Source organism: Triturus cristatus, chromosome 4_2 (assembly GCF_964204655.1).
Source record: "Triturus cristatus chromosome 4_2, aTriCri1.1, whole genome shotgun sequence".
Lineage (NCBI taxonomy): Eukaryota > Metazoa > Chordata > Amphibia > Caudata > Salamandridae > Triturus > Triturus cristatus.
This window is the reverse complement of record NC_140586.1, coordinates 186,353,493-186,372,740: the sequence shown is the minus strand read 5'-3', so window position 1 is coordinate 186,372,740 and position 19,248 is coordinate 186,353,493. Positions and strand designations below refer to the sequence as shown.

General features: G+C 50.3%; 1 protein-coding gene across 7 annotated transcripts in view; it reads left to right on the top strand.

Moving 5' to 3' along the window:
* EP300 (EP300 lysine acetyltransferase) overlaps positions 1-19,248 on the top strand; it is a 520,888-nt gene that overhangs the window by 275,265 nt on the left and 226,375 nt on the right. For all 7 annotated transcript variants that reach the window (XM_085601052.1, XM_085601051.1, XM_085601048.1 and 4 more), the window contains exon 12: positions 15,285-15,436. In XM_085601052.1, coding sequence (XP_085457178.1) covers positions 15,285-15,436 — 152 coding nt within the window. The remainder of the gene's footprint in view (positions 1-15,284; positions 15,437-19,248) is intronic.

Genomic DNA, 19,248 nt, shown 5'->3' with positions numbered 1-19,248 from the left:
CTTTGAGCAAAGACAATCCTTGAAATTGTTACATGGTTGAATAGTTGCAGAATCTAACTGTACAGGGATTGTAGCCTGCAAAGGAATAAAAAAGCACGCTGAAAGTTATGTTCAGATTATACACTGTGCATAGATCGCCATCTTGTGTTGGGCCCGGATGTTTGCAGTTTGTTTTTCTTCTTGGACAGTGTTTGGAAGTCACGAGTTCGGTGACTCCTCCTTCGGTCCGTACTGCGCATGGGCTTCGGCTCCATCTTCAGATTTTTTTTTTCCGCCATCGGGCTCGAATGTAATACTTCATGCTCCGGCTTCGAACCTTTCCAGTTCGACCTTCGCCGAAAAATCCTCGTCCATCGAGATTCTTCAGACAAAATCATCTTCTTTATCTCTCCCTTCGGCACTTCTTCGATTCCAGGCATCGGCGGCGGCCTTCGGGCCTATCTCGACTCCGGTCTCGGCTGATGGAAAGGACTCCCTTTAAGAAGTGCCCTAAATGGGGGTCTAAATTTCCCCACACCGATTTACATCAGGTGTGCAACCTCTGCCTCTCTCTCGAACACGAGGCCCGAGACTGCCCCGCCTGCAAGTCTTTTCGATCGAAAAAGACTATACGGGATCGAAGAGCTAGACGCACCATGGCGCACTCCTCAACCTCGGCTCCACCTGACATCTCCGGAGAAGACATCGGAGCTTCAGGACAGCAGCACACCGAACAGGAAGACGACCTCGTCAGTGCTTCCGAGGCCGACTACTCCGACGTGGAGGAGATCACACCGGCGCAGAGGGTCGCGAGTACTCTACCCCCTCCCGCGCCCACACCGAAAGAGACTCCAGTTACACCTTCGCATCTGGGCCTAGGCAAAACCAAACATACCGCTTCCATCACCCCACCTTCGGGCTCGGTGAAGAAGCATCATAAGTCTCCCGGCGGCTCGGGCTCGAGCCAGCCTACTAGCGGTGCCGAAAAACGCCCTTCGGCACCGAAGAAAACCACACCAAACTCCGTTCCGAAGCCATTGGTGTCGAAACCTGGCCTCTCGTGCCGACCACACATAAATCCCTCGGCGCCGAAACTCCCGTGCCGAAACCTGCCTCTGCACCGAACAAAAAATAGGAGGCCCCGAAAAAGCATGGCACAGATAAACCAAAGAAGCCGTCGGCCCCGAAAACATTGGCGCCAACAGATCAATCGGTGCCGGAGGAACTATTCACGCCAGATCCTCGACAAAAGACTTTAACAAAGGATCCAAAGACTGGACATTTGACTTTGTCTTCAAAGAAAAGACATTTAGACAAACCAGCTCCTCCTCCACCGCCAAAACGGAAGGACTCTGCCACATCCCCATTCATAGTACCCACCCCACCGCCTCCACCTCCCCCATCTCCGCCCCCTCCACCTTCTCCACCCTTGCCTCATTGCTCTCCAACCCCGTCTCCAGACCCTGATGACCAAGGGGATCCATACTATGATCCAACAGATGCCCCACAAGACCCCACCCCTCCGGGAACACCAGATCCATGGGAGGATTATCATAATCCAGATGTCCCAGATGTACCTCAGGATGATCTTTATCCATCCAGGCCATCTCCACCAGAGGACTCCTTGGGGTTCCACCACTTGCTACAACGGGCGGCACATTATCATGGGGTGGAGTTACACAGTGATCCAGTTGATGAAGACTTCCTACTTGATACCTTTGACATCGCAGATAAATCTACTGCCATACTACCCATGCTTAAAGGGGTGACCAAACATGCGGCAGAGGTTTTCAAAGACCCAGTCAGGGCTAGGGTCTTAAACCCCAGAATAGAGAAAAAATATAAGGCCGCCCCCACAGATCCTGCCTATATTAAAGGACCTGCACCCTTAGAATCATTAGTGGTATCCACAGCTAGGAAGCGGTCCAATTCTCAGTCATCGGGTGAGGCGCCACCACCCGATAAGGAGTCCAAGCTCCTAGACGCGTCAGGCAAACGCACTGCCTCGCAAGCTGCCAATATGTGGCGTATCGCCAACACGCAAGCGCTGTTGGCAAGGTACGACAGAGCGCACTATGATGAGCTGGAGACTATCATGCAACATCTTCCAGAAAAATATGAAAATAGGGCTCATGAACTAATACAAGAGGGAAAGACCATTACCAACACCTCTATTAAATGTGCACTTGACGCAGCAGACACAGCTTCCAGGGCTATAAACACCAGTGTTCTGCTTCGCCGCCACGCCTGGCTCAGAATCTCAGGCTTTAAGCCAGAGGTACAAGCATCTATACTAAACCACCCTTTTGACCAGCAACATTTGACCCAAAAGTAGACGAAGCCCTGGAAAAAATGAAAACAGATACGGCGAAGTCTATGGGAGCATTACAGTCCCACCCTCCTAGACGCTCTTTTCGTCGCTCCTCCTTTCGAGGCACTGGCAGGGGCTACTCTGCCGATAACGCCTCCACATCCTACAAGTCCCCTCCTCAGACTACCTTCACAAAGGGCTATCAAATAGGTGGATATTGAAGAAACAATAATAAAGGCAGGGGCAAAACCAACACCGCCCGTTCTGCCACACCGCCCACACAATGACTTTCCCCCGCTCCCCCCAGACCATTCCACTCCAGTCGGGGGCAGACTACAAAACTTCTTTCAAACCTGGGAGACAATAACATCAGACAAATGGGTGACCCAAATTATTCGGTCAGGGTACTGTCACAAATTAACATCCACCCCCCCCCCCAAATATTCCACCCAGGCACCGTACAATGTCGCAAGAACATACCACATTCCACAAACAAGAGGTAATCTCCCTCCTGCAAAAACAGGCTATAGATTAGGTCCCCATCAATCAACAAAATGTAGGGGTCTACTCTCTGTACTTTGATACCAAAAGAGACGAGACTCTACGACCCATTCTAGACCTCCGGCCTCTAAATGCATACAGACCATTTTCACATGGTAACTCTCCCACTCCTCAGCCAGAACGATTTTCTCACCACACTGGACTTGAAAGACGCATACTTTCATATTCCAATACACCCTTCTCACAGAAAGTACCTCAGATTTGTAGTGGACGGCCAAAATTATCAGTTCAAGGTTCTCCCCTTCGGGGTCACAAGAGTGTTCACCAAATGCCTAGCAGTAGTGGCGGCACACCTCAGAAGACCACACGTTCACGTCTTCCCTTACTTGGACGACTGGCTAATAAAAGCCACGTCCTACAACCAATGTGTGCAACATACAAACACTACCATCCAACTACTTCACCAGCTAGGTTTCACAGTGAACCACCAAAAGTCCCAGCTGATACCGTCTCACACAAAGCAATACCTCTGTGCCACTATAGACACCTCAAAAGCTATAGCCTATCCCAATTCAGCCAGAATCGCAAGCATACAAGCCTTGCGTCAGATTCATTCCTCGGCACTCTCTCCCAGCAAGAGTGTTTATGAAGCTAATAGGGATGATGGCATCTTGCATCTTCATAGTGCCTCATGCAAGACTCTACATGCGTCCACTCCAAGAGTGCCTAGCACGCCAGTGGAACCAGGCCCAGGGGCAACTGACGGATCTGGTGTTGGTGGACGGTCGCACCCATCGCTCTCTGCAGTGGTGGAACACCACAAATCTTTCCAAAGGGCGACCTTTCCTGGACCCGGTTCCTCAGGTAATTCTAACAAAGGACGCATCGCTCTCCGGTTGGGGAGCGCATCTATTACACCTCACAGTGCAAGGTATATGGACGCCACAACAAAAGTTACTCCACATAAACCATCTGGAGTAATTGGCGATCTTTCTAGCCCTGAAATCATTTCAGAAACAAGTCTCAGCCAAAGCAGTCCTCATTCGCACAGACAATATGACTGCAATGTACTACATTCAAAAACGAGGGGGGGGACACACACTCTCCACAGCTCTCTCGGTTAGCACAGAGCATATGGAGATGGGCAATCCCGCAAAGTCTTTCTCCTGGCACAACACGTCCCAGGGATACAAAACACCATGGCAGATCTGCTCAGCAGACAAACGCAGCAAATGCACGAATGGGAACTGCATCCACAAGTTCTTCACCCATTCTTTCACAAGTGGGGGCATCCTCAGATAGACCTCTTCGCCACCCACGAAAACACAAAATGCCCAAGCTTCGCCGCCAGATACCCACACCCATTGTCCAAAAGCAATGCGATATGGATGAACTGGTCAGGCAAATTTGCATACGCCTTTCCACCTCTCCCGCTAATTCCATTAGTGGTAAGGAAGCTACAACAGCACTCCCTCACACTCATTCTGGTAGCCCCAACATGGGCCAGGCAGCCGTGGTACACCACACTACTACAGCTCTGTGGTACCACACCAAAAACTACACCTGTCCCCATGCCTCCTAACCCAGAACCATGGAGAAATCAGGCACCTGGACCCAGCTCAGCTCAACCTTGCGATCTGGCTCCTGAAATCTTAGAATTTGGATACCTTAACCTTCCCCCTGATTGCATGAACATTATCAGGGAAGCCAGACGTCCTACCACTCGAGCATGCTATGCCGCAAAGTGGAAAAGATTTGTTATTTACTGCCGTAACAATACAAGCGACCCTTTAGATGTATCCATATAGCATATCATATGTTACCTTCTCCATCTACAAAGGTGTAACCTGGCATACACATCCATCCGTTTACACCTAGCAGCAATTGCTGCTTACCTGCAAAACAGACAGCATTTATCACTTTTCAGAGTGCCTGCTATTAAAGCTTTCATGGAAGGCCTTAAGAGTAATTCCACCCAGAGCACCACCCTCACCCGTGTGGAATCTAAACGTAGTTCTTACAAGGCTGATGGGACCGCCTTTCGAACCAATGCATAAATGTGAGCTACAGTTCCTTACTTGGAAAACAGCTTTTCTGGTAGCTATCACTTCCCTTAGAAGGGTTAGTGAAATACAAGCGTTCACTACACAAGAACCTTTTCTACAATCAAATCCAAAATTTCTGCCAAGGTCATTTCCCCCTTCCATCTCAATCAATCGGTGGAATTACCGTTTTTTTTCTCGCAACCTCAATCTGTTGCAGAAAGGTCTCTACATACACTTGATGTTAAAAGGGCTTTACTTTACTATATACAAAGAACGCAATCTTTTAGAAAGACTAAACAGCTGTTTGTCTCGTTCTCTCCACCACATAAAGGCAACCCCATCTCAAAATCAGGGATAGCTAGGTGGATTGTAAAGTGCATTCAAATTTGCTATCACAAAGCAATAAGAACATTATCTGTTCCACCTAAAGCCCACTCTACAAGAAAGATAGGGGCTTCTATGGCGTTTCTAGGGAACATACCCTTAGATGACATCTGTAAAGCAGCCACATGGTCAACACCGCACACCTTCACAAAACATTACTGTGTAGATGTGCACGCCAAACAACAAGCTAGTGTGGGCCAGGCTGTATGAAAGACACTGTTTCAAACCACTGCATCGGATACCGGTAGTCGCCGCTAGGGTTGGGTACTGCTATATAATCTATGCACAGTGTATAATCTGCAGCTCATATGCCTCGAACGGAATATGCTACTTACCAGTATGCATCTGTTCTTGGCATGTAGAGCTGCAGAACTATACACGCCCACCCGCCTCCCCGGCTACCTGTATCCGTTCCAGTCTATCTTATTTGGATACAACACACATGGGTTTCTTACTATTATCACTACGCTCCATCTTTTCCCTGCTGGCGAAAAACAATCTGAAGATGGAGCCGAAGTCCATGCGCAGTACGGACTGAAGCAGGAGTCACCGAACTCGTGACTTCCAAACACTGTCCAAGAAGAAAAACAAACTGCAAACATCCGGGCCCAACACCAGATGGCGATCTATGCACAGTGTATAGATCTGCAGCTCTACATGCCAAGAACAGATGCATACTGGTAAGTAGCATATTCCTTTTAAATTGACTAATAGTTCCACATGGATGATAAAGTGGACACCACAAAGTTTAATTTTACATTTTTAAATAAAATGTCATTGGCATCCTGCCAGTAAACTATTCCAGTTAAGTATAATCTTTGTTACAAATTTCCTTGAGCCATCGTATTAGAACAGAATGTGATATGGTATCAGATGTTGCTGACAGATATCACAAGCAAGTGACAATCCTCTGTCTAAAATCCAACATCTGTAAATTTCTCCTGTTACAAGCACTGTTGTATCCTTGTAAGCAAGCCAAAACCTGATTGAGGGAAGTCCAAAATGTAGAATTAAAAAAATTGCTTAAAGGTTCAATTTCTTTCTGCTGTTTTAGCATGAAAATGAAGCAATGATTTGGGTTAGTATTTAAATCAGGTCAGCATTAGCTTTTTTGTATTAGCATTACTATTAATATGACCGTAAGGATCTGATTTCCCATTAGCCTTACTTCCTTCACAGCATGTCCGTGATCCCTCTTGCCTTCACTCTGTGATTGGCTGGCCCTTAGATCTGCTTTCACAGCAGGCTGTCTTCTCCTGTCACAGCAGACTTGTGTGTGGGTTGACCCCTTTGGCCTACAAGTTTTTTGAAGCCAGCACTGAGATGATAGATTAGTAGTGTTGTGGCCGAACATATGCAACTCTGCCTGAATCTATAAAACAACCAAATCTGTGGACCTTGAGAAAAGCAGCCAAAATATTCCTGTTTAGCGTAGAACTATATGTCGTCAGAATTCTTTGATTGTAATTGCATGACTTGTTTCATTCATCACTTTGCTTGCCATAAGCCATTTCTTCCAGTATGCCCTTTAGACACATGTTCTCTTTGCATACCTGTCCCATCCCTTTACTGCGAGAAAGTGGCTCTGTATATACTGTTCCCAAATAGGTACAGGATGTACAGAGTCCACAGTCCCCAGAGGCTTGGCAGAGGCTAAAGTTGGATATAACCTTACTCTCTAAAGTGGTAGCTTGGTCGAGCAGTAAGGCAGTATCAGAGGACAGTGTAAAGCATTTGTTGTACACACTCAGTCAGCAAATGGTCTCACACACTCAACTGAACTCTAGGCCAATGGTTTATATATAAAAAAATATACGCTTGTTTTATTTTAGAACCAACAATTGGAATTAAAATATACTTTCTCAGAATGAGATGCTTTATATAAATACTTTTGCAATATGCAATTGACTTTTGTAAACAGTTACAAGTGGTTGCAATAGGCAACACTATTTTAAACACAATAATGCATTGAGTTCAATGGAAGTTTCATGTTTTTGCCACAGATTACTTTTAGGATTACTTTTGGAATTCCAGGACTGGATCCTAGATTCAGTCCTGGGTCAGTACTTAGAATCAAGTGATGAAAGTCAACTTAATTACTGTGATGATTTTTAAACATTATTTAGCTATTTTAAAAGTTGACACTTAGAAAATATTTCAAAGAAAACAGTCAATGATTCCCTATGGAAGAAAATTCAGGTTGCAGGTACAGTGTGTTCTCGTTACTTTTGTAATCCAGTACTGGTTGCCTAGACTCAGTACTGGGACCTTTATCCAAAACAGCTAAGTAATTACGTTTTCAGATATTATGCGATTTTTAAAGAATATTTAAAGATTGCAGAAATTGACACTTAGAAGAAATTTCACAGAAAAACAGTCAAATGATTTCCTATGGGAGAAAATTGGGTTACTGGTAAGTACAGTTGTAAGTATTTTTCAGAGTCAGTGCTGGGCACCAAGATCCAGCACTGGGAGCTCACCTAAGAGCAGGTGAGTATTTTCGTGTTCGAGGTATGTGGGCTGCTGAATTCATATCTGTGCATAGATCGCCGCCTAGTGTTGGGTCCGGATGATTGCACATTGTTGTCCTGGAAGAGTCTTTGAAGTATCACGAGATAGGTGGCTCCTCCCCTGGACTACAGTGCGCATGAGCATCCCCTCCATCCTTAGATTGTTTTTTTTCCGCCATTGGGTTCGGATGTCTTAATCTTAGCTCTTAGAGTATTTAGGCCTTCATTCGTCGGTATTGTTTTCGTTCGGGGCTGAGTAGTTTCATCGAAGTTAGCAATTTGCCCTTCTACGTCCGAGGCCCGATCAAGATCGACGATGGAATCAAAAACATCGAATAGCCCCTTCAAGCGTTGCCCTCTTTGCAACGCTAAGTATGCTCGCTTCGACGTGCACCCGGTGTGCAACAAGTGCCTCTCTCCAAACCACGACGAAGCCACCTGCATGGCGTGCTCCAGGTTTCGATCGAAGAAGACCCTTTGCATTCGTAGAGCAGCTCGGCTCGAGGCGCAGAAAGCGGCGCCGCACCCGGACAACATCTTCGGGACCGAAGATGAGGAGGTCGTGAACCTTGAAGGTAGGAGACGACGAAGAGGCCCTTGGGGCCGAGGAGGATGGCTTAGAACATGAGCTAGGCCCTCAGGTCGCAACAGGGCCGATGGAGGCACTCTAAGGCTCAGGTCGCGGGATCGCCACAAGGCCTTACCCAAGATCATTCCTCTCGTTCTTCCGCCCCGTTTAAATGCCCGGCGTCGAACTATCCTAAAGAGCCATCGGTATCCAAAGCGCCATCACTCGATCAACGAGAATCGAAACTGAAGGCAACGGCACCGAAATCGAAACCAAAAGTAAAAGAGTCTCTCCACGGCGACAAGGCCTCGAAGCCCTCGGAGCCGAAGACACACAAGACGGCTGTCGACGCCAAGAGAGGTCATTGGGACGGCGAGCCAAAGGGGGCGCCGAAACTCAAAGCCAAGGTCGCCGACCCCAAAGCATCGGCGCCGAAGAGCGTCAACACCGATATGGAGGGCGGCCATCGAGAGCCAACCCATTCCACTATTCCGGTCCAGAAGACGTCATCTGGTACGGGGCTTGATGCCACAACGAAGAAGGCGTCGAAGGACCATGCCCAATCCACGACGCCATCGCCCTTCGTCAAGCAGAAGGTGTCGGAGTCGTTATTACGCATCCACGACAAGGCTTCCACAACTGGTGCGAAGACGGCCCGCAGCCGAAAACGGTCAGCGCGGTTCACATCGCGTCAACGCCTATCAAGTTCGGCCTCCCACTCAGGCACTTCTCGCTAGATACGACAGGGCGCATTATGATACCCTAGAGACACTGATGCAGCACCTCCCAGATCAGTATAAAGAAGGAGCGGAGACACTTATTAGAGAAGGAAAGCTCATCAGTAATGCTTGCATTAAATGCGCTCTTGACGCAGCTGACACTGCAGCTAGGGCTATCAACACCAGCGTCATGTTAAGAAGGCATGCTTGGTTGAGAATCTCGGGATTCAAACCAGAGATACAAACAACTATACTCAACCAACCGGTCAACCCTAACTCCCTCTTTGGCCCCGAGGTTGATACCACCCTAGAGAAACTCAAGAAAGATACAGAGACTGCAAAGTCTATGGGGGCTCTGCAATCCCAGCAGTTTCGGAGTGGGTCCTTTCGTCGCTCTAGCAACAGAGGACCATCTAAAACGCGGAACTCCCAACAGTCGCAGTACACTAAAGGAGGTACACATACCACCTATAATAAGAATAACAGAGGTGGATACCGTGGACACAACGTCAAGGGCAGAGGCCGAGGAAACAGCTCCAGGTCCTCCGCCACCAACAAACAGTGACGCCTTGGCACTACCCCCCGACCACGTAACACCTGTCGGGGGGAGACTACAGAGGTTCCTGCCAGTCTGGGAATCCATTACTACAGACAGGTGGGTGAGAGAGATTGTCCAGTACGGTTATTGTCTGGAGTTCACATCCACTCCACCCAACATACCACCAAGACACCGTCATATGTCCGCAGAGCACTTGCACTTATTCCAACAGGAGGTTCTCAGTATGCTCCAAAAAGGAGCCATAGAACTCGTGCCTGCAAAGGAACGAGGATCAGGGGTGTACTCACTGTATTTTCTGATCCCCAAGAAGGATGGATCTCTCAGACCCATACTAGATCTAAGACCTCTAAACCGTTACATTCTGTCAGAGCATTTTCACATGCTCACTCTGCAACAAGTGCTACCGTTGCTCAGTCAGGGAGACTTTCTCGCAACATTAGACCTCAAAGATGCGTATTTCCATATACCCATACACCCCTCACACAGAAAGTATCTCAGGTTCACTGTTCTCAATCAGCATTACCAGTTCAAAGTCCTCCCTTTCGGGGTAACGACGGCACCCAGAGTGTTCACCAAGTGCCTGGCTACAGTGGCGGCACACTTAAGGAGACAGCACATCCATGTCTATTCTTATCTGGATGACTGGCTTATCCAGGGAAAGTCGGCCCAGCATTGTGCCAGCCACATGTCCCACACCATTCACCTTCTTCACAGCCTGGGCTTCTCACTGAATTATCCAAAGTCCCACCTTCAACCCAACCACGTACAGCAGTACCTAGGTGCAACCATAGACACTCTGGCAGCCACGGCACAACAAAATTCAGTGAGGATCAACAGCATTCAGTTGCTCATAAAGAAATTCAGACCTCAACACTCACTCCCAGCAAGAGTGTTTATGCAGTTGATAGGCATGATGGCCTCCTGCATCTTCATAGTCCCACACGCAAGATTACATATGCGCCCGCTTCAGGAGTGCTTGGCACGTCAGTGGAATCAGGCTCACGGACAGTTAAAAGACCTAGTGTTGGTGAGCGGTCGGGCATACAACTCTCTGCATTGGTGGAATCCACAAAACCTTTGCAAGGGCCGACCGTTCCAGGAGCCTGTTCCACAAATCGTACTGACAGCGGACGCGTCTCTCCAGGGATGGGGAGCTCACGTACTCAATTGCACAGTGCAGGGACTATGGTCGACACAGCAAAGGAGGATGCACATCAGCCTTTTGGAACTAATGGCGATCTTCCTTGCAATGAAAGCTTTCAAGATACACTTGTGCAACAAGGTCGTGTTGATCCGAACGGACAACATGACCGCCATGTACTACATACAGAAGCAGGGAGGAACACACTCGCCACAGTTGTCTCATCTGGCTCAGAGCATGTGGAAGTGGGCCATTCAGAGGAACATCTTCCTCATGGCGGAACACCTCCCGGGCAAAGACAACCAGATGGCAGATCTGCTCAGCAGGCACAGCCACCAAATGCACGAGTGGGAGATGCATCCATCAGTACTCCAACCGTACTTCCGACAGTGGGGTCATCCAGAGATAGACCTATTCGCCACAAGGGAAAACGCAAAATGCCAAAACTTTGCCGCCAGGTTCCCACATCCACAGTCGCAAGGCAATGCAATATGGATTAACTGGTCCGGCAAATTTGCGTACGCCTGTCCCCCAGCACCATTAATACCGCTGGTGGCACGCAAGCTCAAGCAACACTCGATGACACTCATCCTGGTTGCTCCAACGTGGGCACGCCAGCCATGGTACACCACTTTTCTGGAACTCTCCGTGGTGCCGCATCAACGGCTACGGCTCACACCCACTCTTTTAACGCAGAGCCGTGGCGAGATTCAGCACCCAGATCCGCAACAGCTGAACCTGGCGATCTGGCTCCCGAGATCCTAGAATTTGGCTACCTAAACTTGCCTCCAGACTGTATGAATATCATCAAGGAGGCTAGGAGACCCACTACCAGAGCATGCTATGCGGCCAAGTGGAAGAGATTTGTCATGTATTGTAAAAATAATGACATAAATCCACTGGATGCGTCAACCCAGAACATTATCTGTTATTTATTACACTTCTACAGATGCAATCTAGCAATTCCATCCGTATACATTTAACCGCATTGGCAGCTTACCTTCAGAACAGGCAGCACCTCTCACTCTTCAAAGTGCCTGCCATCAAAGCTTTCCTGGAGGGCCTCAAACGTGTCATTCCCCCTAGACACCCCCCGTCACCAGTCTGGAACCTAAATGTGGTCCTCACCAGACTGATGGGACCACCTTTCGAACCTCTACACTCCTGTGAGATTCAATTTCTAACCTGGAAAGTAGCTTTCCTCGTTGCCATTACTTCCCTAAGACGAGTTAGAGAACTTCAGGCACTCACCATTCAGGAGACATTTATACAGGTTCATCCAAACAGGGTCGTGCTACGCACCAACCCTACTTTCATGCCCAAGGTCATTTCGCAGTTCCATATGAACCAATCTATAGAACTACCAGTGTTTTATCCTAATCCCGAGAATGTAGCGGAGAGAATGCTCCACACCCTTGATATCAAAAGAGCTCTCTTGTACTATATTGATAGAACACAAACTTTCAGGAAGACAAAACAACTGTTTGTTGCCTTTTCCCCACAGCACAAGGGCAACCCCATTTCCAAAGCAGGGATAGCTAGGTGGATCGTTAAATGTATACAGATTTGCTATGAAAAAGCTAAGCGCACACTAACGATTCCTCCGAGAGCCCACTCCACTCGAAAGTTGGGGGCCTCCATGGCTTTCCTGGGAAATATTCCCTTAGAGGAGATATGTAGAGCAGCCACATGGTCCACTATACATACCTTTACCAAACACTTCTGTGTAGATGTACACTCAAGACAGCAGGCTGCTGTAGGCCAGGCTGTTCTCAAAACTCTTTTTCAGACTGCTGCAGCTGGCACGGGCAGCCGCCGCTAACAGGAGGGACTGCTATATAATCTATGCACAGATATGAATTCAGCAGCCCACATGCCTCGAACTGATTATGCTACTTACCAGTATGCATCTGTTCTTGGCATGTAGGTCTGCTGACATTCATATCGCCCACCCTCCTCCCCGGCGCCTGTAGCAGCTGTAGCATTCAGTAATTTCTGGTTAGCATGGTCATCATTCACTGTATTACACTCCATCTCTGCCACAATGGCGAAAAAGAATCTAAGGATGGAGGGGATGCCCATGCGCACTGTAGTCCAGGGGAGGAGCCACCTATCTCGTGATACTTCGAAGACTCTTCCAGGACAACAATGTGCAATCATCCGGACCCAACACTAGGCGGCGATCTATGCACAGATATGAATGTCAGCAGCCCTACATGCCAAGAACAGATGCATACTGGTAAGTAGCATAATCATTTCGTTAGTCGGCTGATTTTTGGTGAATATTTTAAGATTTGAAAAGTCCACACTTAGAAGAAATTTCAGGAAAAAGCCAGTCAATGATACCCTATGAAGAAAATAGTTATCTGTTTAAAGGTAAGTACTCGACTGGCAGAGTTGAGGTTCTGGGCATAGACTCTGGGGTACCCCAGGGTCAGGTAGGTACAGTTGGTTCACCCTCAGCGACTCTAGGGCGGCCGGGTGCAGAGCGAGTTAGGCCCAATGTTATCCTATGAGGGATAGGGGGGCCTTGGTTGGTGGCTGCTGACTAGCAAGCCACGCCGCTGTGGGAGCTGGGCTCCTGGTCACTTACTCAGGGCAAGTGGGGAAGTAGGTAGGTGTAGAGGTTGCACTGCCAGGGCCACTCGGGCGCTCAATTGGTTTCAATGGGAAATCTCCGGTTTAGAAAAAGACTGCAAGCTCGGGGACGAGGATTCTTCAGGTGCCACACCACTTCGAGACGTAAGTTGGGTAGTTGGAGGATAGGTAGGTACCCCCGGGATTGGGCACAGGGGGCCGCGGGGCGCCGCGTGCAGGGGTGCCTTTTGGTGTCGGTAAATCTTACCCTCTGTTGATCACGGTGGGGGGGTGGGGGGGGGGGGCACCTGGTTCTGAGGCTGCAGGCTTCTTCATGAGTGTCGAGGGAGTTCCTTGGGTGCCGGACTCGGGGTCACAGTCGCCGTGTGGTCGTCATCCTCGTGGTCTTTGTTCACTCTGGCACTGGCCAGGCTTGGCTGGTGCAGTGTGTGCTGGGTTCGCGGTTCCGGGCTGCTGCCAGGGATTAGAAGTAGGTTTTGAGTAGAGCCTCTACTCATGGGAGTCCCAGGGGCTTGGAGCCAAAAGGTAGCCAGGTCCTCCGGGGTTTGTGAGGTTGCTGGCCACAAGAGATGCCGGGTTGGAGCAGGAGCAGGTTTGAGGGTCGACAGGCCGGTAGGGCTGGGGCCAAAGCAGTTGGTGTTTTCCTCTTCTTAGCAGCTGCAGGGCAGGTCTTCTTTCTTCTTTCTTCTTGCTCTTCTTTCTTCTTGCTCTTCTTTGTATTTTGGAATCTGGGGAAGGAAGGTTCAGGGTGCACCTAAATACTAGATTTAGGGGCGTTACAGGTAGGTGAAGGGCAGGGGCCAATGGGTCCCTGTCCTGGGGTGGGTACACCCCCTATTCTGCCTCTCTCCTGTGGGAGGGGGGGCATGAGCCTAGTCCTGATTGGGCAGGGCTTCCCATCTTCAAGATGGCAAGAGCCCGGATATGTGCTTCACCTCGCCTCCCCCACCTGAGGGGTGGGGTTGGCAGGCTGGCACATCCCCTGTCCTTATTTGGGGTTTCCGGCCAAGCTTCCCGCCAGAGTGGGGGTTGCTGTGGCCTGGGGAAGCTCACAGAGGCGGCATGCCTTTGAAGCTTCCCCCTGCCCATCCTGGGGGAGGAGATTTAGCACCTCGCCCAGGATGTGCATTGTTGCAGACCCAGGAGAGCAGGGGCTCTCCTACCCAGGGGTCCAGCAACATGTCTGCTGTGTGGCAGCCTAGGCAGCCTCAGAACAGACGTGGATTGTAGGTTTAGGTTTCAGGGGGCCTCTCTAAGATGCCCTCTCTGGTGCTTGGTACATTAAATCCCACACTGGCATCAGTGTGGATTTAATGTGCTGAGCATTTTGATACCAAACTTCTCAGTCTTCAGTGCTGCTATTATGGTGCTGCCGAGTTCGTGTTTGAAAATCTCCCAGCACCATATACTCTTAGATGGCAGCTCTGCACTTACAGGACCGAGGAATGGACCTGGGTACTGTAGGGGCACAGGGCTCCTGCCTCTGTGCCCACACCACTGGCATAGAGCACCCAGCTAGAGGGGTGGCTGATGTATGCCAGGGCAGTGTAGGTTGTGGGTATGGCACACAGATGTGTGCCATGTTGACTCTGTTTTGTCTTTTATCCAGACACTCAGCCTGCAAGAGCAGTGTGTGTGTTAGGGTACAGGGCCTCTAAGGGTGGCACATTGAGTGCTGCAGCCCTTAGAGGCCTTCCCTGGTCACAAGGCCCTGGGTACCTAGGGTACCATTTACCAGGGGCTGACATGTGCAGGGTTTGCCAATTTGGGTTTTGGCTGTTAGGCAGTTTTTAGGGAAGGAACACAGGCCCTGGGCACCTGATTGGTAGGAGCCCAGGGCACAACAAGGAAAAGTGCATCAGCTATTAGGCAAAAAAGGGGGGGGGGGGTTACTGCAACAGAAACCCACTTTCTTACATTTACCCCTTGCATTATTGTCATCTTGCCGCCTTTGCTTTGTTGTTTGCAGGTATAAACCAGTTTGGTCAGATGGGAATGCCAATGCAATCTATGGGACCCCGGACAGCGGCACCACTCCAGCACCCTGGACTTCAACATCCTGGACCTGGTCCGCAGCACCCATCGCAAATTGGGCAGGTGATGCCTATGTCTCAGCAGCAGGTCAGTGTTTGCACACCACCTCCTTTGTGAAGTCTGGGTAGAATTCTGACCCTCTAATGTAGCAGGAAACACTTTGGTGACCAGACAAGCTTACTCTGCTGGCTCGGCTCTCCTTAAAATGTATGACTGAAATGCAGGAATCTGGGTTAATTTCACTTTGGTAACTTGCCATGCGGCTAGCCTAGGATCCCATAGCTATGGTAGTTACAGCTACTTAATGTGGGTAAAATATCCTCTTGCAGTGAGTGGCAAGGGTAACACTGGCTTGAACTGTGCCACCTGTTGACCAGTTTTTAAAAGCAAAAGGTGGTAGGGTTACATTTTGGGTGCTCTTCAGAGCTTGGTTATAGAGCTCTGTTAATTTTAGGTCTTGCGTGGCGTTGCAGCGCAAAGCGCTGTTTGCCTCAGCGAGATTGATTGTGAACGAGCAGTTTCCGAAAAGGGCTTTAAGCCACGCCCCTCATTTCCATTGGAAATTTAAAGTGAAAGCGCGATGCAAAAATAAACAGCGGGAATGGTGACCGCTTGTTTTAAATGCTGCCTCATCCGATCACGCTCAGTGTCCCTGGCCCCGTACCCTGCCGTGAGCTTGCGTGTACAGCTACTTTCTCTTTAAGAGAAGCTGCCTCCAGCGCGAGGCATGGAGCGAGAAACTCCGTGAGAGCAGAAAGCTCCCAGCTCGCGCAGTGTGAGGCAGCAGCCGGTGCGGCCGCTCCGGCTACAACTCCCCAGCCTTGGATGTGTCTCACGAATAGATGGCTCCCGTTACCTCTCAGATTGGATGTTTCTAACGCACAGGCCCGTCCTCTCCAGCAGGTGAGTCCCGCAAGGAGTGTTTTGCAGCGTGAATCTTTCTGGATTCACTATGCTGTGCATTATTCCGCGATCTTGTGGTTGGGTCCGGATTCGTAGTCTTTTCTTTGTTTTTTTTTTTTTTTTTTTCGTAGCCCAGGTGGGCGTCGACGTACACCATTTGGTGCACCTCCCGTGACGTTGTCGTGCTTCCTGCGGAAGTCCCACCTTTGGGGCGCCATCTTCAAATTCTTTTTTCCGCCGTTGGGTCTGGATCGTCATCGGGAAGCTCCAGAATTACACTCGAAGGAAGAAGGAAGAAAAGCGAGTTTCGTCGATAGAAACACTAGAAGATACCAGGAAAGGAAAAGATTTCATCAGGAGCGCGAAGAAAGGAGGACCAGCGCCCTTTTTCTTCGACGGCCTTGGAGAATGCACGCTCAGAAACCCTGAGCGCAATGGACAAGACGCCATTCAAGTTCTGCCCAAACTGCCACCACAAGTTCGCGCAGAAAGACCAGCATCCGGTCTGCAACCTTTGCCTACCGGTCGATCACCAGAGTATCGACTGCAACGCCTGCTCAGCCTTCGTGCCGAAGACACTCAGGGTGAGAGAGCGGCAGAGAAGGGCCAACGCCAGCATGGATGGCAAGGGGAAGCCCCCGACGCTCTACGCTCTGGGCCTCTCCTCGGACGACGAGGACAACGACGCCGAGACAGCCGAAAACTTCACGGTCGTAGAGACCGACAAGAAAAAAGAAGACGAGGTAAGAGAATCGTCGAGCGCAAAACAGAAAGTACCTCGACAACACAAGGGTGACTCGAGAAAATCTGAGTCAAAGTCCACGAAGGGAGCCCCGGCGCCGAAAACTTCGACGTCCAAAGGGGGAACAACGGACAAGAGGCCGAGCGGATACTTAGATAAGGACTCCCTGGTGCCGAAAGACGCCGAAAGGCAAGGGTCGTCGAAAGCATCCCATGAAACGGGCCGATCGACGCAGAAAGAACGTTCGACGTCGACGCAAGTTTCATCGAAAAGACCTGCGGTCGACGCCGAAAGCATCTCCGAGATGGAGAAAAAGAAGAGGCGGCTCGAGGCCGAAATGGAGAACATCCTTCAAAGAAAGAAGGAGTTCGACGCCAGAATGAAGGAATTCAAGATTCCAACGGTTTCATCAGCGGACGTCGGTGAGGTCGAAGACGAGTTCGACGCCGAAGGGCTGACAAGAGAACTCGAAGAGGAAGAAGAGCCCTATTATGAGGGAGAAGCCGAGGAAGAAGACCAACGGTCGTTCTACGAATCGGCGGCATCTACCAGCAACGACGTCGAATGGCACGATCTCGACACCGAAAACCCGGAGGAGCCCGTGGACACGTACCCTTCGAGGCCTTCACCACCCGACGACATCGGGGTCTACAATATGGTGGTCAGGAGCGCAGCAATGGCGTTCGGCGTCAAACTCGACGAGGAGAAACCGAAAGCCGATGTTCGAGGCATATGAGCTGCAGATTGTACACTTAGCATAGGTCGCCATCTGGTGTTGGGCCCGGATGTTTGCAGTTTGTTTTTCTTCTTGGACCGTCTTTGGAAGTCACGAGTTTGGTGACTCCTCCTTCGGTCCGTACTGCGCATGGGCTTCGGCTCCATCCTCAGATTGTTTTTTTCCGCCATCGGGCTCGGATGTGATACTTCGTACTCCGGCTTCGAACTTCTACGGTTCCAGCCTCGACGGAAAATCCTCGATTCTTCGAGTTCCTCATCATCTTCATCTCTCGAAGCGGCACTTTTTCCATCCCGTACATCGACACCGGCCTTCGGGCCCTCCGCGACTCCGGTCCCGGCCGATGGAAAGGACTCCGTTTAAAAAGTGCCCAAAATGTGGGTCTAAATTTCCCCACACCGACCTCCATCAGGTGTGTAACCTTTGCCTCTCTCCGGAACACGAGGCTCGAGACTGCCCCGCCTGCAAGTCTTTTCGATCGAAGAAAACGATCCGAGATCGAAGGGCTCGACGCACCATGGCGCACTCATCCTCGACAGCTCCACCGGACATCTTCGGAGACGACGCCGAAGCTTCGGGGCAGACACACACCGAACTGGGAGAAGACATCGTCAGCGCTTCCGAGGCCGACGACTCCGACCTGGAGGACGTAACACCAGGACAGCGGGCCGTGAGTACAATGCCCCCTCCCAGCCCCGCACCGAAAACCAAAGAGACTCCGGTTACTCCCTCGCCTGCCGGCCTGGGCAAAACCAAAACCAAAGCCTCGATCACCCCACCTTCGGGCCCGGTGTCGAAGCACTCAAAGTCTCACGGCAGCTCGGGATCGAGCCAGCCGACGCCCGGTGCCGATAAACACCACTCGGCACCGAAGCCTGCAAAATCCAGCTCGACTCCGAAACCACCGGTGCCGAAGCCTGGACACTCGGCGCCGACCAAACACAAACAGAAATCGGTCGGCACCGACGCTCCGGCGCCGAAACAGCATTCGACGCCGAAACACACGGAGACCTCCAAAAAGCAGGGCGTACACAGAACATCGAAACCTCCGGTTCCGAAATCGCCGGTGCCGACAGACGACTCGGCGCCATTGGCTCTGTTTACACCAGACCCTTTACAAAAGACTTTGTCCAGAGATCCAAAGACTGGCCTTTTGACTGTGATTACTAAGAAGCGTCGCCTTGAGGCTCCGGCTCCTCCTCCTCCACCCAAAAAGAGGGACTCAGCTACTTCTCCCCTTAGAGTACCCTCCCCACTGCCACCCCCCCTCCCACCACCACCCCCTCCACCTTTACCTCACTACGATCCGGCCCCATCCCCAGACCCGGATGACGGGGACCCGGACAATGACCCAGGGGACGCCCCAATGGATCCCACTCCACCAGGGACCCCAGATCCATGGGAGGATTATAATAACCCTGATGTACCCAATGTACCTCAAGACGACCTATACCCATCAAGGCCGTCTCCTCCAGAGGACTCTTTAGGGTTTCACCATTTAGTGCAGAGAGCAGCACA